The 24159-nt window shown below is 36.8% G+C and overlaps 1 protein-coding gene across 2 annotated transcripts in view; it reads left to right on the forward strand.

Moving 5' to 3' along the window:
* The window catches only part of IQUB (IQ motif and ubiquitin domain containing), a 166134-nt gene that overhangs the window by 20116 nt on the left and 121859 nt on the right, over window positions 1-24159 (forward strand). For both annotated transcript variants that reach the window (XR_006722158.2, XM_010947593.3), the window contains exons 7-10: window positions 1119-1329; window positions 10087-10262; window positions 17974-18144; window positions 20455-20631. Coding sequence is in view for 1 of the 2 variants with exons in the window: in XM_010947593.3 (XP_010945895.2) it covers window positions 1119-1329; window positions 10087-10262; window positions 17974-18144; window positions 20455-20631 (735 nt within the window). In the remaining variant the exon portion in view is untranslated. The remainder of the gene's footprint in view (window positions 1-1118; window positions 1330-10086; window positions 10263-17973; window positions 18145-20454; window positions 20632-24159) is intronic.

The raw sequence follows: 24159 nt of genomic DNA on the forward strand, positions 1-24159 counted from the left end.
CATCCTGGGTGTCACCAGCCTTGTGGGACACTAACCACACTTGCCTAGAGGCAAATACCTCTGCTGCTCTTTACCTAAATTGTCTTAGAGAGCCTGTCCCTTTTGCAAAGGGGAAAGCAGTCACTTTGTTAGTTGCCCTAAAACCCCTCCTGCAAACCAGTTTGCGAGGCACTTCTGGGTTTTCTAGCTTCCTCTCCAGTGCATGACTAGATAGATTCCTTCTTCAATTTATTCCGCCTGTCTCCTTTCTTGAGGGGACTCTTCAAACTTCCTGTTCTGTTGGAGGACTCCTGCAGTATGGTCCAATATGTTTATTGATTTCTGTTTATGTGCTTTTTCTGTAATTATTAGGGATCAGGCTGAGGGGAAGGGCTGTGTCAGCACGTTCTCTGCCCTCAATCTTGGCCTAGCCTCTCCATGTTTTTCCTTTTTAAAAAAAAAATGAGTTTAGGAAATAAAAGGAAGAACTCTCTCAGTTACATTGCAAGCTTTTTGAGGATCTGGTACTATACTGTGTCTTTAAACACATATATTTTCCTCCTAATTTAATATATACTTGTTTGCTTTGGTGGTTTCTACACATAACCTACCTGCTGAGTGGTTAGTAGATTACATTTTTAAAAAGATATGAGCATAGCTAATGACAGTTAAGATAAAGTAGAGATAACTAATATTTATAACAATAACAGTATTCATCAAAATGTACCAGGCTTGAGCTAAGCCCTTCATATGCGTACTACTATTATCACTATTTTGCAGATGAGGGTCCTAAAGCACAGAGATGGCAAGTAACTTACCCCAAATCAAACAGCTAGTGAGGAGCAGAGGGAAGATTTAAACTCAGTTTTACTCCGGAGCCTGTGCTCTTAAGCGTCATACTAACTGCCTCCTATGATGGTGTACCTGCAGCTTGAGATTTCAAAGTCAGATGGCTGGAGTGCCTTACCTGTGACTTTTGTATTGTAATGTATGTGAGAGTACCTGGCATAGAGCTAAAATTTGACTCTCAGCATTTTTTAGTAGTTATTGAATTGGAATAGAAATAATCATTGTTGCCTTTTATTGTCTTAATAAAGTTGATGATAGACACTTTTTATTTCCTTTTAATTTACCTGTAGGTAATAGTGCTACAGACTTACTACAGACAATGGCATGCTAAAGCCGTGGTAGAAAGTTTAAGAAGACAGAAAATGTTAAGGTTGCAGTGGGAGGCACAGGAAGAACTAAGGAAGATAAAAGAAAAAGAAGAGTGGATGAAATTGGACTATCACCGGAGGCATAATCCTCAAACAAAAGAAGATTTCGAACTTCTTTATAATGCACTAGAATGTAAGTTTGAAATAGGCTTTGCATAAAATATTAATTTTATAACTTCATTAGTAGGAAAAACAGGTTTACTAAAGACAAAAGGAAGACTGTTATTTTAGGAGGATGTCTTGGGAATCTGGACTAGAGAATTTAAGGTGAATAATGTCTTACATTTGAGGATGGAATTAAGACTGAAATGAAATTGAAAGTGCTCTTATATTAACAGTGGGTAAATAAGATGTGAATACTGCTCTGTGCCTTATTCAGTTTTAGTATATTATTTCATTTGATCTTCGTTCCTGTGAGGTAAAAAGAGAAAGTATTGTCCAGTCTGGTTCTCTGATAGTCTTGGGAATTTGTGAACTCAGAGTTGAACTGTCTTGAATCCCTCAGCCCTGCATCCTGTCTCTGATTCTGCTCTTTAGAGGAAAGGCTTGGCAATACCTTCCTATTCCCCTCCATTAATGACTCTGTGTGTGTGTGTGTGTGTGTGTGTGTGTGTGTGTGTGTGTGTATAATGTATATGTATTATATATATTAAATATAACATATAGGTATGTATGTATGTACGTGCACTGTCCACCCATTTGACTTCTGTGCCTCATTTCTTCCACAGGATGTGTGCTAGTCACTGACACAGTTACCCGCAGTTACTTGAACAAGCCAATCACTCCCTCCTTTGGGCAGTAGGTACACTGTTCTTCCTGAAGCTTTTCCCCAATGCCCACCTTGCAGTCTCAGCTTCAGTGTCACCTACTCAAAGGCTTTTGTGAACTGACGATACCACCTGGGTATCCTGTTATCATCTGAGGGTTCTCACTGCACCCCAGATTTTTCATTTATAACGCCACACTTTGTAACAGTACATTTTTTGTTTAAGACTTTCACCACTGGAGTATAAGCTCCATAAGGGAATAGTGATGTATTTGTTCTTTGGATGATCTCTCATTTTCTGTGCTTAGCTCACATGCCCCACAAAAGGTGGCAGATGAATGAGCAAGTGAGTGAAGGGCGACCCGAGGGCGTGGTGATGCAGCTCTCCAGCTTCTGCTCTCCCAGGAACGGCTCTGAAGTGGGAGTAACTGGAGCAGATGCCAGAAAGTGAAGTTGGGCTCTTGTGATGACATAGAAGAATTAAAAAAAAATGTTAATATCCTCAATTTTTTTTTAGTTGGACAGATTTTCATCCACAGAAATAATAGTCTCTGAATTCTCTATGATTATTCATGATGTTAACTTTAACTTTGCTTCTTTGTATACTATTTGTTTGTGGTGGTGTTTGTGTTCTGTTACCTGTCTCTCCCTTTCTAATCCAATACAGTTTTAGGTGTCAGATATCGGTCTGTTTAAATAGCTGTGTGACAGCACGCTGTTCACTGAAGAGGATACAATTAAACACTAGGTCTTACAAGCAACATTAATACATTTATCTATTTGATAAGGCGCAAAATTGAGTGGCTTTAGGAACGTGGCAGCGTTTGAGGTAATAGTTACACCTGTTTCTGAGGCTCGTATGTCCACTCTCCCTTTCTCCTAATCATTGACCTCAGCAAATACTATCTGTTTTACTTTGGACGTCACTTCTATTTCCATTTTCTCTCAGTTGAAAACAAAGTTTGTTTCTCAGGGTAGTAGTTAAACAGAGAGCACTGTTAGCAAGGTGTCTGTGAAAGGTCTCATTGACAAGTATTAAACTAAAGTTCTATCAGAGCAGAGTTCTATTCAAATAATCTTCCAAATTCACATAGGAGTAAACCAGAGGGTATCATTGTTATTTTGTTTAGTTAACAAGCAGCTGTGCAAACTAGTAGAAACTATGCTCAGTGAAGTTCTACTATTTCTACTTATGAGTGATATTAACTTGGATAAGTTACTCCCTTCTCCTAGGCTTCAGTTTCTTTATCTATGAAAAGACTTAATAATTTCTGGCACGTCTACTTCAGAGGGCTTTATAAAGTGAAAAATACAAAATATTACATTTATGAAAGTACTTAAAAGTGCAAAGACGTATATATATATGTTACTATTTACTAAGGTAAATAATTTTATGCATATTTTCTATATTAAAGTAGAACAGATATATTTTTTATGTTTACAACATGATTTATATGAAAGAAAATGAAAACAAAATTTTACATAAAAGAGAGATCTCTTAGTTTCCTTCCAGCCCTAAAATTCTAAATTAGAGCTCTAAGAATAATATTTTTTAAAGGTCTGATTTGTGGTAGTTAAAGTTCAAGTTCACAAGCTCAGTAATTTATACAGCTCTTCTATTTAATAGTTTTCATTCCACATTCTTCACGCCAGTCTTTGAAACTGCTGCCCTCTTGTGGCTCATAGTGACAATTACATAGTTTGAATTACAGCTAATCCTAATACAAAGTTTAACTTTTCCTCAGTAATAACAGCAAAATGGTACCAATTTAAGAAAATGAATTTAACTATATACTGCATCAAAGAAAATTTGTCTCCAAACAATAATGTTAGATTTTTATGTCTTTTTTTTTTCTTATAGCAATATGTTGAGGGTGACTTCTTCTATTGATCTAAATTGTTTCTCTCATCTCAGACTCAACACAGGAGTCATCGTCTTTAGGAAACCTCTCTCGACAGCATGAATTGGGCTTGGAGCCTCTTTTCCCTGCCCTGTAATTCTCTGTTCACACCGTTCTCTTAACTGTCCGTGTCTGTACCTCGGTTTCTGATAGAACCTTGCTTATCGTGTCTAATGGATGTTTGCTGAATTGGATCTTCTACCCTTTGACTTGTTTTGACAAAAGTCAAAAAGTCAAGCCAGGTGGTTTCTGACTTGTCTCTAATTATTACTTCGATCTCAGAGTACCTTGACTTCTAGCTTCTGGAGACTCCCTGGCCCCATCCATTGACAGATCTGGCCCTGGGGTTTCGGTCTGAATCTTTCTTGGTTCTTTCCATTCAAGCTTCCAGCAAATGCATATAAACTGCCAGTGGTGGACAAAATATTGTATGTTCTGCTATTTCTCGTTTGGAAATTGCAAGTTTAGATCTGAGAAATTATAGAAAGTGTATGGACTTTATATACTAGTACCATCCTTTCATTTTACAGTTCCATTTACAGTTTCATTTATAGTTTATAGTATAGAACTTCAGACCCTGGAAATTAGATAATTTATCCAAGAGGATAAGTTAAGGATATAAATATATTCTTTCAAATGAACCAATTCCTTTAATATCTTTTTCTTTTAAAATATTGGTGGTTATTGACATCTGTTATGGGTTGAATTGTGTTCCTCCCAAATTCATATGTTGAAGTTCTAGCCTTTGGTACTTCAGAATGTGACTGTATTTGGAGATAGGGCCTTTAAAGAAGTAATGAAGAAAAAATGAGGTCTAATGGGTGGACCCTAATCTAGTATGATGGTGTCCTCATGAGAAGAGGAGATTACAACACAGACACACATGGAGTGAAGATCACGAGGAGGCACTGGAAGAAGATGACCACTTACAAGCCCAGGAGAGAGGTGCTCAGGAGAATCTAATCCTGCCATCACCTTAATCTTGAACTTCTATCCTTCAGAACTGTGAGGAAATTAATTTTTGTTGTTTATGTCACCCAGTCTGTGGTAGCTTTATGGCAGCCCTCGCAAACTAATATAGAATTCCAAATTTTTTTTGTTTTAATTATCATTCTCAGGGAATATATATTTTATGAAAGGGAAGAATCTCTCATTTTTCTCAGTGTCTTCCCTGTATAGTTCTGGAAACTGTCAAATCAGATATAAAATCAGTTTTGTTCACCTGCTCCTGGTTCCTGTGCTTTTCTGTTCCATTTTGGTAGTTGGGTCGTGGGATTTGTCTGATGCCATGTTCTGTCCCTGACTCTAGACTTACAGGGAGGCTGTTCATCTAATGGAGAATTTTACTAGAATTATTTTCATTTTTAATTACCTTCATTGAGTTGTTTCCTTTTTAAAAGTCATACTAACAATGTAAGCAAAATGTAGGATCTGAGCTTATATGACATATATGTGCCCCCTGATTCACCCAGGACTGAAGTGTTAGTCTAGCAGACCAGTATATTGGTTTCTGAAGTTGTTGGCAGAATAGCATAAATAATATCCTAGTGGCCTAAATATATTACTGGTTACAAAGTTTTCTAATGTAAAACTGGGAAGTAAAATAGGCTTACTAATATCATTCAGTTTTTATTTGCTTTCTGGGAGCATCCTTATAATCCCATGAGGTAAATATTCTCAGTTATTATTTCCACAAGTAAGCAATTTTCTTCTTCATTCGTATACTGCCTTTTGGTATATGGATATTGTCAAATTTTTAAAAGTTTTTTGGTTGGTAAAACTACTCTTAAATGATACACTCATCAATCTTGGATTTTCTGGACTTTCATAGCATATTTTAGCTCTTAAATTTACAACCCTTTTGCTGAAAACAATTTAGCGTTTAAATTTACGAATCCTTTTTGAGCAGACCAAGCTGTACTGTGTCTGAATAATGTGTTCTTGGTAAGGGTCAGAATGGATTCTTGTAAAGAACGTGAGCAGCAAGTCCTTGACCTGATCACGGTGATTTCAAATCGAAATTTGAGAGGAGGAAGAAACAATCTGATAAAACTAGATATCATGAAAGGTAGTGGTTATAACAAGAGGGCCAGAAACAACACTTAAGGCTTCAGATATTTACCTTTCGATGAAGAGTGTTAAAATAAACTGGAAATTTTAGTAGAAGGAGGAAAATATAATTTATAATTATATAAATTATATATAAATGTAATGTATTCTGAAACATCCCTGCAACACATTGAGAAAGTAATCATGCCTGGAATATAACAATGGGAGAGTACATTTTACTTGATTGAATCATACCTGATACAAGATAAGAGGAAGTAATCTTATGTCAAGAGGAGATGTACCCAAAGGAAGTATTTAAACCTAATGGTGAAACATGTCAAGCTTTTGGGTAATGAGAGGCAGAAATTCTGCCCTAGTGGAAGGATTTTACAGTCTGTCCAACCAGGGAGAGGCAAGGGGACATGCTCGCTCCTTCAAAAAGGCATTGCGCTCTCTCACTTTTGTATGTACCATCAAACCTTATAGAGTTCCTTTCAGATGATAATTGCTCAAAAATTGTAGTTGAGTGTTTTGAATTGGCAAAGAAATGATAGGGTTTTGGCAAATATAATAACCAGATAAGGGAACTAGGATTTTTGAAGTTCAGAGAAAAAAACAGGTTTGATTCTACGGCCAGAGCACAGCTCATGAGGCTCTGAAACTTCATTATTCTGACAATAAAATAATAAATCACCTCCATGTAAAAGGAAAGAATTAGATGGCTAATTAAGCCATTAAGTAAAAATGGCTCTCCAGTAGTAAACCAACTAATAAGTTCACATTGAAAAGGAATGTGATAAATGTCAAAAGACTAAAGTGACTCTGGGGAATATTTGTTCAGAATAAAGAACAGTAGGTCACTGTTTCAACCTTTGTTTTGCTTCCGTGTTCTCTATGAAGAGCAGAGAACAAACATGGCTTCGGTGAGTTCAGGTTCCCAGTCCGACTCTATATGCCAGGGGATCTGAGCCACACTGGTCTCGCACATAATCATGGAGCATGGGAGCCAGAAGACATGGCCTTCCAGAGAAGGCCGGTGATTACCTGTCTCAAACATTACAGCTTTTTATAAGTCTGCCCCGCTCCCTGCCCCGGGACACACTTTTCATAGGTGCCTGATTTGAATTTGAGGCTTACTTTGAAAATATACTTTACCACAATGTTTGTTACATCTTATGCATTTTGATATTAGCATTGTTTTTTCTTTCTTTCTTTGATGGTTGACAGTCATACCTTTTACTTCTTATTTGATTAAAATGTTATTGTTGATAGCATTTTTTACATTTTCAAGAGGTTGGGAACATTCTTAAACTTTTGTAATTAATTGTAGTTTGTACTGTGTCAAAAATGCAGTTTTCAATTTTTCTGATTTGGGGGATTTTTGTTTTCTTCCATTCCTACTCCTAGAATTTATATAAATTTAACTATTTCATAGCAATTTGAAAATAAGATATATTTTCAGCTTTTGGCTTTCAAAGCTTGATGCGTATTAATTAGTTTAAATTTGCTAATCATAGTGTGTCAATATGCTAATGCTTTTAATTCTTCTTTACTTGGCTGTCATAGATTAACTCATTTGTATTTCATTTATGTTTATATGCTATAAAATATACTCACCACAGTAGTATTTATAACTAATAGAAGTTTTGTTTTATATACGTTGCTGGGATGTGATTTTCAATATAAACACTTATGACAGCCATACCTTTCATCATAAAATTGTCTTTTACTCCAAGGACTGAATTTTGATTGTTCCCCCTCCATTTTCAATATATTAATATTGCTGCTTCTGCTTTTTTTGTTCATATTTACCAACCTTTTTATATCATATTTACCAACCTTTTTATATTTAACTTTAATCTTTGATGTCACTTTATTTTAATGTGCTCCCTGAAAACATCATATCATTGGTTTTTTAAAAAATTTTAGTTTTGTTTTCAGTCAAAAATTTAACCATTTCATATTTTAAAGATAATTATTAGACTTAATTTTGCTTCTCTAATCTAGTTTTATGCTTTCTGTTTCTAATTTTTTTTGTCTTTTTCTTCATAAACATTTGTGACTGTTAATCCTGTATTGATTTGAAATGTAGGCATTCTTCTTTCATTCCTTCTTAAAGTTTTTCAAAGACGTTCTTAAAACATGAGAAGCTATCAAATGGATTCATAGCCTACCCTTTTCTCTAGCTCTGAGTCCATGAATTAAGGTTTACTGTCCTTTGCTACAGCGTCCATTTCTGAGATGAGACAGACAGCAACAGTTTGGGTGATGGCATTGGTGCCTCTTTGAGTGTCTTCCAGTAGTGTCTGTGCTATACCTTAAGGAGATTCCCCCAAGATTCTACATATGAATCACACCTCTCTCTGATTTCCAGTACTGATTCTGGTCTCTCCCTGTTCTCCTCTATTTCATATTTCTTGTATTATTTCAATAAGAATTTAGGAGGAGGCAATGAGCAGTCTGTATATAAACCTCCATCTTGTCAGAAATTTGGTATGCCATATTTAAAAGAGCTGCTTGGCCTGGATGGGACATGAAGTTATGCCAAATAATGTGCAGTTTAAGAAAGGGAAGTGTTTTTTCTGGAAAAGAGAAAAACTAAGTGGAATGTGACAGCTGTCTTCGATATCCGCAGGGATGCCATGTGGTGTAAAGAATAGGCTGACTCTGCTTTGACTCATAGGCTGGTACCAGGACCAGGACCGAATTCAGCCTGTCCAGGCTGCTGGGAGGAGGATGCTGTCTTAAATGGGGAGGGGTGTTGAACTATTTAACTTCTTTGTTTTTTGAACAATTTTTTAATTGAAGTATAGTCGATTTACAATGCTGTGTTAATTTCTGGTGTACAGCATAGTGAGTCATATATATATATATATTCCTTTTCATATTCTTTTCCATTATATGCTGTTACAAGATATTGAATATAGTTCAAACTATTTAATTTCTAAGTTTCTTTTCAGCACTAATTTTCCTTTATTGTAAATAAGTTAGACATTTTTGAAATGTGGGATATAAAACAGTTTTCTTCCCTTAATTTAGCATATATAAGAATTGAATGGGACACTTGTTAAAATAAATGTATCTGAACCCAGAAATTTTGACTTCTTTAAGTTTGGAGTAGGACCTAGTAATGAGTATTTTCTGAGGTTAGTTTTGAGAATAATCTTCAGGTAAATTGAGTTTATAAAAATACTATTCTTTGGCATTTTATGGTTTTGTCCTAGGATGTATTTCATGCAACACATTCTTTATTAATAGTAGCCAACGCTTTAAAATATTATGAATATTATTTTATCATAATTCATTAGTTTGAGGAAGTGTAAAAGTAATTACTTTATAACACTTGCTAATATAATTAGGGTTTTGTAAATAAGTGGAAGATGGTACTAAAAGTGCTAGTAGTGAAGAAAACAGTTGAAGCCAACAGTTCTAAATAAAACTGTGTCACGCTGGGTACTGGGGGAAGCAGATACCAAGGTGGAGTTTGAAGTGAGAAATAAAGGGAAGACCGAGCAGGGAAAGGACATGAGAGTCTCCTTTCAGACTGAGATGTGGGTTGTTGCCTGTGAAGCTGACAGAGAGGAGAGAGGGTGAGGGATGGAAAGCCTCAAAGAGACAGAGCTCGGAGGGAGTCTCAGTCAGCCCACTGGTCAGCTCCGATACAACGACTGACCCCAGGAGAGACCACTGCTGGCCCTTGGTACCCCACTGGCTCTCAGTCATTGACTGGGCGCTTAGTGGGGAGAGTGTGGCCTGTGCTCCAGAGTGGCGGCAGATCCGAAGTGCTGTAGCTGGGACTGTCAGCCTCCTGAACTCCTAGCAGCAGGCACTGCCTTGGAGGGAGATCTGAGCAGTACGTGTTCATAGGTGCCACACATCCAGGCCACATTTTTTTCAACACTGGGGTGTGTGCATGCTCACTTGGAGGCATAATTTGACATTATCCGTACTGATGTACTATGGACTCTTCTTTTATCGCTTTAAGTCACTTAGCTTCTGTTTCATCCTGTTTTTTGGGGATATCACGTGTACAATATGAATGATTCTATTCAAGTCTAATTTTATTTAAAGTGATATAAAAATAAAATACTGCTTGTCAGGATGTGATAGTAAAAAATGCTCTGGAAAGATGTGGGATTTAAAAACTCAAGAGTCTTTCATGTTATTGCTCTAGTCTGGCGGCAAGAAGAACTTGCACGCATTAACCAATCTTTCACTGGAGCTGAAAGGAAAGCTGCTTTGTGTCAACTTCTGGAGAAAGAGACCCAGATAATTGCTTCCATTGGGAGACATAGATACATCGCTTATATGGCGAACCAGAAAGCACTAATACAAACTTTTTTGGATCAGGTTAGTGAAGTAACAATTATTTAAATATGAATGCATCCTGAGTTAAAAAATGTAGAATAATGAACTGAAGAGACTTATATCGTAAGAATTTGCATGAATTTTGTGGAGCATTTTGGTGATGTGTTTATTTAAATTTTGCATGTATTTTTTTTTCTTATACAGCTTTAGATTTTTGCTGCAGCCTAGAATAACAATTGACCAGTAATATGGAATTAACATGCTGTTAACAAAAGAGATTTGTCCATGACGGAAAAAGTGAAGACACCTTCCTTGTGACTCTGTTCATTTAGATTTAGGCTGGTTGTAGAAATTGGATGAATTCCACACCCAGATAAAATGTAGTCTTGAAGTCACAAAATGCCTGGATCTGGGGTGCCCCAGAGTAAACAACCTGGAGAAAATAGCATAGACTAGTGTTTCTGCTTTTGCTCACCAGGTCATTAGCTGACTGGAAATTTCTGATTAAAAAGATGTAAGATTATTGAAAACCATGAAAACATACAATTAAGGGAAAAACTAATTACCCTTTCATGGTGAAATTGCCTGTTTGATATTGACTAGCTTGTTTCCATAGTGACCAGTTTCCTTTTATGCACTTGATCTTTCCAAGCAATTAAAAGCCAATCCAGCCGTGAGAAGAAAAGGGATGGAGTTCTTTAAGATATTCACCTGTCATGATTTTAGTTGTATGATGCTTATTCTGTGAGAACATCTGTTCTTAAAAACCGTATTTTTGTGATACTATAAATGCGCTCCTCTCATCTCACTTACACGCTCTCCTGTTTGATCTCAGTTTTTCTTGTGGCTTTACCCTGCATCCTGGAACTCCCTACGGTTCCAGCCAGACTTCTCTTGGGAGCTTCCAAGTCATAGCTAATTGCCTACTATCACTGCTCTTTGGATGTCTCAAGAGTACACCTCCAGTTGACAGGTCAACCCCTAAGCCATGTCATCTAACCATTCCTTGGCTCCTCACCTCTAAGCTCGTCCTCTGCTGTACCACTCACATAGTTTATCTCTATGAAGATTTCCTCATCTCCTCAGTTGCTTCAGGCAGAAACCTGGGCGCTATTCTTGATGTCCTGTTTAGCCGCCAGACTGTTCTATTACTTGAATAATCTCTGTTCTTTACTTCTTCCTTTTCAAACCCACCACCACTGCCTACAGGGAAGTGGCTCTGCCGTGGCACCTTGATAACCTTGCCTGTATCCACACAGGCTGTGTCAGCAAAGACTTGAACCGCAGCTAATCTGAGTCTTGGCAGAACGCCTTGCGGTCCTGCTGGAGCATGAGAGGATGAGAAGTATCTGAGGAGGCGTTATGCATCAGCTCCCCTCTCTGGCTTTCCTGTGTCCCCTGGGAGGCCGTCATGAGACAGGTCTTATCTTGTGTGTGTGAGCTGGACACTGATTGAATTGAATCTGGATTTCCTTCCCATCTGGATTATTTTATGTCTCTGAATTAGGCTGTTGACCTCCAGTCTCACTTCTCAGTTCCCTCCTCCATCACCCATACTGCAGCTAAAGTGATCCCATTAAACACGGCTCTGCCCCTACCCGCCTCGCCGCCCTCAGGGAATGAAAATTTCTGTAATGGACTCTTGGCTCACCTCACCCGTCCCACTGTTGTCTCACCGTCATCTCTCCTCGCACAGGACAGCCACACTGTTCCAGCGATGCTCAGTTCCTTGCATGTCTCAGGGGGGCCACGCGCACTCAGTGCTTTTACGTCTGGTGTGCCCTCTACCGGAACATCCTTTCTTTCCTCAGTAGCCAGCCACCCCCCCCAAAAACAAGCACAGGTGCCCCTTCTGGGAAGCACTGCTGATGCCCCTGCTTTAGCCTGTTCCGCATGCTTTCCTAAGACTCTGCGTCGCTTCTGCCTTTGTACCCAGTGATCAGTTTTTATTACGGCTACTTATATGAGTGAATCCTTCCTAGATTCTGAGCTTCTTACGGCAAGAGCTACCTTTTATTTCTGTATCCTCATATCCTAGCGCAGTGCTTAACACAGAGCATCAATACATGCTTGTGGAGGAAGGTAGAGAGGAAAAACAAGGGATAGAAATAATGGTTGGGTAATTTTATATTTCAGGTATTATCAAGAAATTATGCAACATAGATAAAGTCATTTCAAATTCTTGAATATCTTCGTTCTAGGAAAGATGAGTACTACTATAAGGAAGCCATAATAGTCATACTTCTGCAGGGTGATTCTTTAAACTAAACGTATTCCTTTAGCAAGTTGCTTTATCTTGAATCCAGCTTCCTCACTGGACACTGTGTTCCTTATGTGTCTGATTGTTATTCTTACCAACCAGCGTGGACCAGGGGGCACAGGAGTGTCTGGAGGAGCTAGAGGCCTCTGAGGTGCTAATGGACAGGGAAGATGGGTGGCACCTGCCTTCCTTATTTAAGGCTGGACCTTCTACAGGGTTTCCTACTTGTTCTTGATCTGCCGCTCTGTTCCCTATAAACTATTTTAAATTCTTGTTGCAAATATTTATACAATGTCTATTCTTCATTATGCTTTTACACCCCCGACTTCTGGTCTCATGTCTAGCATTGTCTCTAAACATTTTTTGAATCATAGTGAGGCCAAAGGTAGATCAAGTCCTGCCATATAAAGTGACTCTGGGGCCAGCTGATGACCATTGCCCCCTGTCATGGAGCAGAGCACTCTAAGAATTTCCTTAAATCTCACCAAATAAGGAGATGGGGAAATTTTGTTCACAAGAATTCCTAGGAGGGAGGAAGATTTGTTTTTGTTTTCTGGTTTTTTTTTTTTTTTTTTTGGAAGTGGGGTAAATAATTTGATAAATTTTGAGGTAGAATCTGAGACCCAGAAAGGTCCTGAGTATAGGAAGAATTGCTCTATGCCAGGAAAATGGGCGTTTTTGAGTATTTCTAGGAGAGAGGGAGGGAGGAAACAGTTGGAAGGCAACGAGGTGCAGTGTGGCTTCTTTAATTGTATTACTAAATAAATGAAGTATTAAGTGTAAGAAGATTCGTTCTGGTCAGAGGAGAGGGAACAAGAGCAGTGACTGGACCTTAATGTCCAGACTGATGCAGGGCAGCACACAAAGATGCAAGACCAGAAGGTTGAAGGGAGGATGGAAAAGCTGGCCACAAGAGCTTGTGGGTTCACAAGAAATCAAGGCACGGCTTTGTGTGGGCCGTACGTTTTAGACTTGGGGTTCTGAACCCTTGTTCACCCCAGCTGATATGCCAGTTAATCTCACCAATGCCCAGGCTAAGATTTAGAGGAAATGGACACTTTAGCTAATATGAGGAAATTTTAAATCAGTTTTGACCAAAGTGTTATACAGGGCAAGAAAAACACCACCACAGACTGGGACAACTACACTTGACATCAATCCCAGTCCATTATATAGTCTCATTAGTCCAGTCTTTAAAAATATTGGCTAACAGTGACTTTTGGGCTGCTTCTAACCTGTTATAGTAAACTTTAAAATCTTTGTTATTCTAATACATAATCATTTTAATCACCTTTCTGTATATAATGCCATACTAAATATCATAGAAAACAATTAAGATAGACTTTATAGTTAGTCTTCTGTTGTAAATACTTATCAAGGTCTGTTCCTTTTTATGCCTGTCTCCTCCCCTCACCATGCCTTGCATTGCCTCCAGTATTCAGGAGTCAGTGTTGATTTCATGAAACTTGGAGTAACTTATTCTACAGTTTTTTTTATTACTGGGGAAAAATAGCTTGTAATTAATCCCTGAGGCTAAATAAAGCCAGAGTTTTTTTCAAATGTTAACACTAACAACCAGAACCATGATGCAGATTTTAAGATCCAGATTTAGGACGAGAACATGTAGGTATGTAAAGAGATTATTTACTTCCCTGTAATTGGGAAATAACTTTGGAGAATAAAATTTTATGGTTTGGTTTTAGTTTAACTTCATTTTATCTAACTATTATGTCATGTACTGAGCTAATATTTTATTTTTTATCTTCTCATCCTGAATATAGAATTTCTCTGAGTAATGAGTCATATTATTTTAAGTTAGTCCAATCAAGGCACTGAACTAATCAGTTGTTATGAATTTGATATTAAGCCTTCATTCTCCTTAAAAGTCTTAATCTAAAGATTTTTGAAGCATTAATTAAATAATTTGCAAATTAATCCATCAAACATGGTCATCCACAGGTTGTCAAATGTTAAAACCTCACAAGTAGACAAAGGTGAAGAAATTCGGGTCAAGAAATTTGAATGAAAAATCATAAGCCAGTTTCTAATATAGCCTGGGTGCTCCTTACCCAAACTGTGTAAGGAGACCATTTGAATTTCTGCAAGAGGTTTCCCCTAGAGTCAAGGCCATTTATTTCCTTGCGTCTCTTTGATTCGCCCACCACTTGTCACAATCACAGGCTACAAAACTGCAATCTGCCTTAGCTGTGTCTGTTAATTTTTTTTCTCCTTACTCAGGTGGCCAACAGCTAATGGGATAGAAAAATGCAACCAGCTCTGGGGCTCTCTGAGCACCACAGTACACAGGCACGTGCTCTGTGGATGAACAAAGCCCCTTTGCTGGGCAAAAGAAAAGTTGATCAGTACCCAGTAGCTTTGGAGGGGTTATGTGGTTCTTAATTTGTGCCTTTAGGGACTAGAGTATTAATTTAGGAGAAAGAAAAGGCCTCCTCTTACAGCACAGTCATTTCTTCTATTTTATGGAGGCTTGCCGCGCTCAAGGTTTTTGTTGTCTCTCCACCTTCCCTTCCTTGAAATGTGTCTTCCTGCTGTTCTTCTGTCTCTCTCCTCCAGAGTCTATGCTGCCTCATTTGTTGGCAGCTAAATGGAATTTATTATGCTCCTGCTTTCTGAAGCAGTTTTAAGAACATGATTGTTGTACATCTCTTATTACAGCCAAAGCATTCAAAGAAAAAAAGGAATAGAAAAGAGAAATAAGCAAAGTTGACATTTTCCTGCATCAGAGTTTAAAAAAAAAACAAGAAACCCACCTTAAGGCCTGAAATCAAAGAAGCTTAGACTTGAAGACCAAGTTATTAGTGTTGGCAGAAATAAATCCAAATATAAAAACTGCTTTGCCAAACAGATTTTTTTTATATCTTTTCAGTGCTTATGCTAGGGAACTCAGACTTCAAATCTAGGAATCTTTGATTATATCACTCAGTTTCCTTTAATCTGGTTTACTCCTGGTTAGTCTTCAGGTTTTAGCTTATGTACTGTTTTCATTTCACCAGTTAAACCCTTCATAGCAACCTTTAGTTACCTATTTACCTGCACCATCAAGCATAATCACCCTTTATTTTAATTACTTTTTAAAAAATCTTTCCATCCCGTTAGACTTAAGAATTTTTGAAATCAGGATAGTATTTTATCTAGCACACTGTCCAATATATAGTAAACACAATAAATATTTGTTGATTGAATAAATACAGAACTACATGAGAAATTTATCTTATAATCTTTTGGAAGAAATAGAATTAACAAACATTATGATAAATATATATGTAACAATTTGTATCCAAATTGCATTTCCCTGAGTGATTGAAATAGAGATACTATATACTTTGTGTGTGTGCATGTGTTTGTTTTTACAAGTACAATAGGACTTCAGATAATAGTGATTTCAGTGATTTGAAACCATAGTGTTAGGAATCTATATGGAGAAGGTAGGATTTAAGTTAAAAATTGAGGAGTGGGAAGGATATGAATGTTGAGTATATTTAGAAAAAAATCCAAGGTATGACTATATCCTCTTACCTTAGATGGGGCTAAAAACATGGAAGGAAGGTAGAATTAAGTCAATACAACAGTTGAAAAAACACAATCAAGTAGATGAAGTAAGCATTTCATTAAAAGGCTGTTATACTGAGATTATTACAAATGAAATAGTTTACCAGCTTGCAGAGCTAAAGGTATTGTCCACATTACTGGAAGAAAGGAAATTACACTTAATAGAGCCACCCTCAGAAAGCCTGCATACAAAGATTGCCCTTAGACTTTAGAATATTGCAAAATGAAACAGCCTAAGATTGCTTATTCCTTAAAACTTTTAAAAAGAGCTTTGCAACAAACATTAGATCTCAGTAACACTCTGAGGCCTACCACAGACAAGGCTGTATCCATTCAAAAACAATGTTTTAAAAATTTCTAAGTGATAATTAAATGATAAAATATTTTCTTACTATTTTCCTACTATAATCCTTAATAAATTTTATTAATTCTGTCAGTCTGCTAGTGAACTCTACATTATTTAATATTAGATTTATGCTCTGAAAATATAAATTAATCATAGGGCTGCAGTTTCTCATTTGCTGGATTGAAACTAGACCCTGAGGATCTAAAGTTTCTGATGAAGATTCCTGGCTCTGCACAACGTTCATTTTAGCTTTGATCAGAAAATGATGCCATTACTTTGAACACATATCATGTATAGTTGTTGCTAAATGGTAGCTTTGCAGTTTTCAATGTAATTTAGCTAATATGAAATGTAAAAATTTAAAGGTAAATTGAGACTAAAGGTTTCTCATAAGGCTGTCATACTAAATGCAGCCTTATTTCTCTGTTTGGCTACTCTAACTCCTGATGATTTGTTCCAATACATCGGCTTCTATTTAAACTTTAATTATATCAAATCTAAGATTTAAATGGTTACAAGTATGTGGCGATTATAAATTGGACTGCAGGTCTCCAAAGCAATTACCAATCAGCCTACAAATAATACAGCATTTGGCCAGTTCGTGGTCGTGAGCAACGTACCCTCCTTTCTGATAGATTATAATCTGGGAAAGAAACTGAGCAGCTTTATACCTTAAAGTAGAAGGGAAAATAGTGAGTTTTCACTATAATATTTCTAGGTCGATGAATCTTCTCCTGAAGTCTCAGTAGGAGGGAACAAAAACCGTGGCAAACACAGTCTTAGTCACTGTTAAAGATTGTACTGGGGTCCCGAGCCAGCAGAGCTTACTCCACTTCCTGTCTCTAAATTCTTAGCCTGGGAGTCCTCAGAGGAGCTTCAGGGCAAGTGAACACCATCTTGGACCCTCAGGTTGAGAGGCAGGCTAGGTTGGGAGGCACCAAGCCAGATTTGGAAATAGGAAGTGAAAATCTTAGCCATCACCAGGGAGGCAGGGACCACAGCCCCGCTAAGGTAGCTAAACACAGCTATTTCACTATGGACATCTGCTTTGTGAAGAACTGTGAACTTGTTATAGATTTATTTTTTGCAGAAAACAAAACCATAATTAAAAGAGTCCCGTTTTGCCTTATCTGTAGGTCTAATGCTTTGAGGATTGTAGCAAGTGTTCCACAAAGGTTGTCCTCAATTGGCAAAGCATGATCAAGACACATTCATACAACTCAATATGATTGAACTAAATAAGTTGTTTTTAGCATTCTAAATAGCATACTTTTTTTTTTCCCCAAGGTGGGTAATGAGTTATTTCATAAACCCGTCAAATTCTCCATCATACTAGTTAGGGAAAATTAGTAGCAAATTCTGAATCCTGAGGATTCAGGATTATTTGCATGTTTATAACCTGAAGCTCTCTCGTATTTTTTTTTCCTAAAATGTTTTACTTTCCCATGGCCTTAAAATTCTTCAATCAATTTGTGATATTCATAAAGCTCATGATAGTAAGGTTAACTTACAGTAGAAGAAACAAAATTACTTTTGAACCTTTAACTGATAATTATAAACATAATATTATTTTTAAGTGTTCAGCTCCAAAGATGTGGAGAAGATTTGATGGCAAAATAATTGAGATGGATACACAGTTCACCATCAGAGCCAGAGAGCTGCAAAGCATCTATGAATGCATTATGCTGAAAAACATCTCTCAAGATGAGAGGCTGGATGTACTCTTAACGCTTAAACATACTGTAAAGGTATGTCAACTTTCTCTTAGTTTGGGGGTATCATAACCACTGTCAATAAAAAGAATTGAATACTAAAATGAGATGTTTTGTATTAAGTAATTATAAAGATATTAATAAATGTTTATATGTATGAATTTTATTTTGTCAACAACTATATTGTTTGGGTATAATTTGGGGAGATATGATTTATGCATTAATGTTTATCTAAAAATTTTCAAACTATATATTATGACACACAAATATAGCACAATGAAAATTCCCCATGTAAATATATCCTCAGCTTTGCAATGAATGCAGATATATATATAGCATGAAATTAATGCTCAACTTAGTTCAATACAATAGCAATTACTGTCTATATATTTTGACAAAATTTTATTTTTAGCAATTTTAAAGCAGCATTAGTGTAAGTATTTTTATCTCTTTTCCCTCATCATTAGTTAGTTTAAGATGCAATAAGTAGTTGAGCAAATGGTTCTTATTGGAAGGTAAGTCGGTCTCCATGGGTCTCTCACATTTCTGCCCCTCTTGAGAGCAGAGACATGGACTTAATTAAGCATTGATGACCTTTGCTCTGGACTGCCTTTTCAAGGATGTTTGTCTAGTGACTATGCCTTTGAAGATAGACATAGTTAAGAAGAGAGGGAGAAGCAGAAGTTCCAGAGGTAGGAAATAAGAATATCTGCAGATGTCAGTAAAAAGAACAGATTGGAAAAAAAGAGAGTGCAGGACCATTAGCTGGTTAATGAAAAAAGTCAAAGGATGGACTCAAAAAAGATAAGTTATGCATTGCTTAATACACTAATATATCCATCTATGCATTTATTTAACAATATTTTGATGGAAGTTAAGGCCTTTGAGCATAACTTGAATTCTGGCTCTACTCATTATGGCTGCACAACCTTAGATAAGTTATTTAATATTTCTGAAAACCAGTTTTATCATTTGTAAAATTACTTGCTTTGAGGACATAAAGATATGTATATATAAATATATATATGTATATGCACACACATATATATATATAAATATAAATAAAAATATAATTTATACATCTCAATGTTTACAAATAGGGAGTCCTCAGTAAATAATGGGTAATATTTTTATGACAATTATTAATACCAGTGAATCTGAAACTCGAGTATACACCAGAGTCATCTGGAGAGCTTGAAAGAGAGAGAGAGACAGAGAGAGAAACAGGAGGGGAGAAAGGGAGACAATATGAGGCTAAATGAGTAAGAATGGTATCTAAGGCTCCATTTCTGAGCAGCTAAATTAGAATCTCAAGTGTGAGGGCAGTGTTAAAATCTTTTAAAATCTCCTCAGGTCATTCTAATGTGCCTTCAGGGTCAAAAACCACTGATGTAGACTCTTGTATTAGCTATGTCAAGTGTGTATTACAAAGAACAGAAGAGCACTATTTTACAGTTACTGACTTTCCCTTCTGACTTCTTTATTCAAACGATGTTTCTTATAGTCCCTTCTTGAGCAGTTGGAACAGCTTCCATTTTATTACTTTTAAATCCTCTACCTTAATGACTTCAGCTCTTACCTGGGCTTTCTTATTCAACAGCATTTATTTCTATTACTTTATTACAAACTATTGTGAATTATATAAAAATGCAGAAAAAACATATAAAATTTATATGTACAGTCTAGCAAATATAAAACCACCAACATGTGACCACTCTCTGGCTTAAAAACAGGACATTGCCAACATCCTCCTTTCTCTTCATATTCATAATTCACCCTCTGGTCCCCTAAAAGTGACCACCATACTGGCTCTCATGGTCATCATTTCCTTGATTTTTCTTCATAATTTTACCACCTCTGTATACATTTCTAAATAATATAGTATTGTGTTGCTTATTTTTAGATCTTATTTAAATGGAATGATACTGTATTTTTTTTGTGCCTTGATTTGCTCAACATTAATTTGTAAGATTTAAGCCTATTATTGTATATAGCTGTAGTTCATTCATTTCCATATATTAGATAATATACTATTATATGAATAAGTTATCACTTATTTATGTAATCAGTTTATTTATGGATATTTGGTTGTTTCTGATTTCGAGCTTCTGTGAACAATGACTGCATGCACATTTCTCCAAAGCACTCAAGAGTAGAATTGCTGGATTGTAACTTATGCATATCTTAAACTCTACTAGATAATGTCAAATTTTTTTCCAAATTAGTTGTACCAATTTATACTTCTATCATTAGTGTTTCATTACTTTTGGAATTTTCAGTTTGGGTGGTAATTTCAACTTAGTGATATTTAAAATTCTATACCGACTATGTTTGTGTTTTGGACAGGAACATGCATGTAAACTGACTCAGGAAATTCTAGAATTGATTGACAGGGAGGTTGACCTTATGATGAGAGGAGTCAAACATCATAACCTTGAAGGACTCAGGAAAAGGATTGCAACACTCTTCTTTCATTACATCAGAACACCTTTGTTTAATCCAGAAGTTGCAAGACACCTTAAGGTACCACTCTACTTTTTTTTTCCTGTATTACTTTATCAGAATTTTAAAATGTGCTAGAGTAAGTTGAAGTATATTCAAATTTTGCTTTAATGCTTTACTAGGGGTCCACATGGAAGACCATCTTATTGGTAAAATTGCCTTTGAATGATATTTTTTATGTTGATAAATTAGTCATTTAACTTTGTCTGTCCGTGTTTCCAACCTTGAATTCTCTCCTGCTCTCTGAAGCAAATTTCCAGTTGGAAACTGTGCCGTTTGAATGCATTGTAATTTCTCACACCTTCATGCTTTTGCACATACTGCAGCTTCTACCTGGAATGCTGTCCCCTTCTTCAACCAGCCAACTCTTCTTGATTTTCTAAGACACAACTCACATGTACCCTCTTTCATTAGGCCTCAGAGAGAGTTAAACTCTTCATTTCTGAGATTCTACATGTACCTATTTGTGTCCTTTTATACTACTTACCACATAGTTACAGTTATTACTGAACAGATCCATGTAGATACCCTGTGAGAACTTCAAATGTGACATGTATGTGAATTAAACTGCCTTTTCCACCTCCAATATGCTTAGGCTTCTGTAAGCAATTTTCTCTCTATAAAGCCAAGATAAGTGTGTTATTGCCTTCTTACTTTGCAAAACTATTTAAAATACTTTTAATAACGTTTTTTGGGGGGTTTACTAAAGAACTTGAAATAGTGTTTTATTCCAATGATTATTTTTAGAGTAGTAATCTATTTAAGAAGCTGATTTAACATCTATTTTGCTTTTTTTAAGCATAAACAATATCAATATTTAGTAAAAGTTTTTAGAAAAATTAAAGTTGTTGAATTTTTATTCTTTCTTTTTAAAATTTAATTGTTTTGCAGGAGAATATTAAAATACAACAAAAGTTCAAGAGAAAAGTTGCCCACTGAATTATTTCTTATTTGCATCAATGTTTTATTTTTCCAAGATACCTTTTGGTCCTCAATAGGCTTAGTTTATATATACTTGGAGTAGTATAATAGAATTTAATATTTTACACATTCACATAATGTTATACCATTTATTCACTTTTTAAATTTACCTTTGATAAAATTCAGTCTTTCTGGTGAGTTCTGACAAATGCAGAGTCATGTAGTCAATGGCCAACAGAGCAATTAAGATAAAAAATGATCTTATCACTTCCCCTAAATTCCCTCATCCTGCTACTTGTAATCAACCCTTCCAGTGGCTGCCTAACCCTTGACAAACCCTGATCTGCATTTTATTTCTGTACTTAACCTAACTCAGAGTGTCATAGAAATGGAACTGTGCTCCGTGCACAAGCACACCAGGTTTTATTGTACTTCGCTTTATATCACTTTGCAGATACTGTGTTTTTACTAGCTGAAGGCTGTGGCAACCGTATCAAGAAAGTCTGTTTGCACCATTTTTCCAACAGCATTTGCTCACTTCATGTCTGTGTGTCACATTTTGGTAATTCTCGGAATATTTCAAAAATTTTCATTATAATTATATTTGTTATGGTGATCTGTGATCATTGATCTTTGAAGTTACTATGGTAATTGTTTTGGGGCATCATGAACCTCACTCATATAAGATGGAGATCTTAACTGATAAATATAGATATGTTCTGACTGCTCCACCAACCATCTCTTTCCTTCTCCTCCAGCCTCTCTATTCCCTGAGACACAACATTATTGAAATTAGGCCAATTAAAAACCGTACAACAACCTCTAAGTGTTCAAGTGAAAGCGTTGTACACCTCTCCCTTTAAGTCACAAGCTAGAAATGATTAAACTTAGTGAGGAGGTCATGTCCAAAGCTGAGCTAAGCCAAAAGTTAGGCCTCTTGCACCAGTTAGCCAACTTGTGAATGCAAAGGAAAAGTTCTTGAAGGAAATTAAAAGTGCTCCTGCAGTGCACACATGAGAGATAAGAAAGTGAAACAGCCTTACTGTTAATATGGAGAAGGTTTGAGTTGTCTGGATAGAAGATCAAACCAGCCACAATATTCCCTTAAGTGAAGCTTGGTCCAGAGCAAGGCCCTAACTCTCTTTAGTTTTATAAAGGCTGAGAGAGGTAAAGAAGCTGCAGAAGAGAACTTTGAAGCTAGCAGAGGTTGGCTCATGAGGTTTAGGGAAAGAAGCCGTCTCCATAATATTAAAGTGCAAGGTGTGATAGCAAGTTCTGATGTAGAAGCTGCAGCGAGTTATCCAGAAGATCCAGCCAAGATAATCAATGAAGGTGGCTACACTAAATGACAGATTTTCTGTGTAGATGAAATGACCTTGTATTGGAAGAAGAGACTTTTACAGCTAGAGAGAAGCAGTCAATGCCTGGCTTCAAAGCCTCAAAGGACAGGCTGACTCTCTTGTTTGGGACTAATGCAGCTGGTGACTTTAAGATGAAGCCAGTGCTCATGTACTATTCTGAAAAATTCTAGGGCCCTTAAAAATTATGCCCAACCTACTCTGCCTGTGCTTTATAAATGGAACAGCAAAGTCTGCATGACAGCACATCTCTTTCCAACCATGGCTTAGTGCATATTTTAAGCCCACAGTGGAAACCTACTTCTCAGAAAAAAAAATTCCATTCAAATTATTACTGCTTACTGACAATGAACCTGGTCACTCAAAAGCTCTGATGGAGATATACAATGAGATGAATGTTGTTTTCATACCTGTTAACACAACATTGTTCTGCAGCCTGTGGATTAAGCAGTAATTTTGACTTTCAAGTCGTATTATTTAAGAAATACATTTCGTGAAGAGGTATGGCCAAGATAGCAGAGCAGGAAGATCCTGAGCTCACCTCTTCCCACCAAAATTACAGCTGTTTACAGAGCAGCGATCTATGAGAACAACCTGAAGATAATCAAAAAAGATTTTCCACCACTAAAGATAATAAAGAAGGAATCACAATGAGGTGGGTAGGAGGGGCCGAGACGTAGTATAGTCAAGATCCACACCCCCGGGTAGATGATCCACAAAATGGGAGGGTGATCACGATTGCAGAGGTGCTTCCCAAAGGGTGAGGGGTCTGAACCCAGTCAGGCTCCCCAGCCCGGGAGTTCTGCATCAGGAGGACGTGTCCCCAGAATGTCTGGCTTTGAAGGCCACCAGGGCTGGCATATGGAAAAGCTGGAGGGCTGCACTGTAGGAAACAGAAACTTTGCTCTTAAAGGGTGTGCACAAAATCTCACAGCTACCCCGAACTTCAGCAACCAGCACTCTGATCAGCTGTCAGCCATCAAGGAGAGCAAGACCTCCGCCAGAAAAAAGGAGGCTTAGGTGAAGCTTAGCATTTTCTAGCAATAAAGTATTTTAAAATTAAGGTATGTACATTTTTTAAGACATAATGCTGTTGCACGTTTAGCAGACTACAGAGTAGCATAAATGTAAGTTTTATTTGCACTGGGAAACAAAAAAATCAACGTGACTTGCTTTATTGTGATATTCACTTTATTGGTGTGGAATTGAACCCGCGATATCTCCAAGGTGTGCCTGTAGTCTTTTTTTTTTTTTGGTTTCCTTCATTTAA

This window comes from Camelus bactrianus, chromosome 7, assembly GCF_048773025.1.
Source record: "Camelus bactrianus isolate YW-2024 breed Bactrian camel chromosome 7, ASM4877302v1, whole genome shotgun sequence".
In the NCBI taxonomy this organism is placed as follows: Eukaryota; Metazoa; Chordata; class Mammalia; order Artiodactyla; family Camelidae; genus Camelus; species Camelus bactrianus.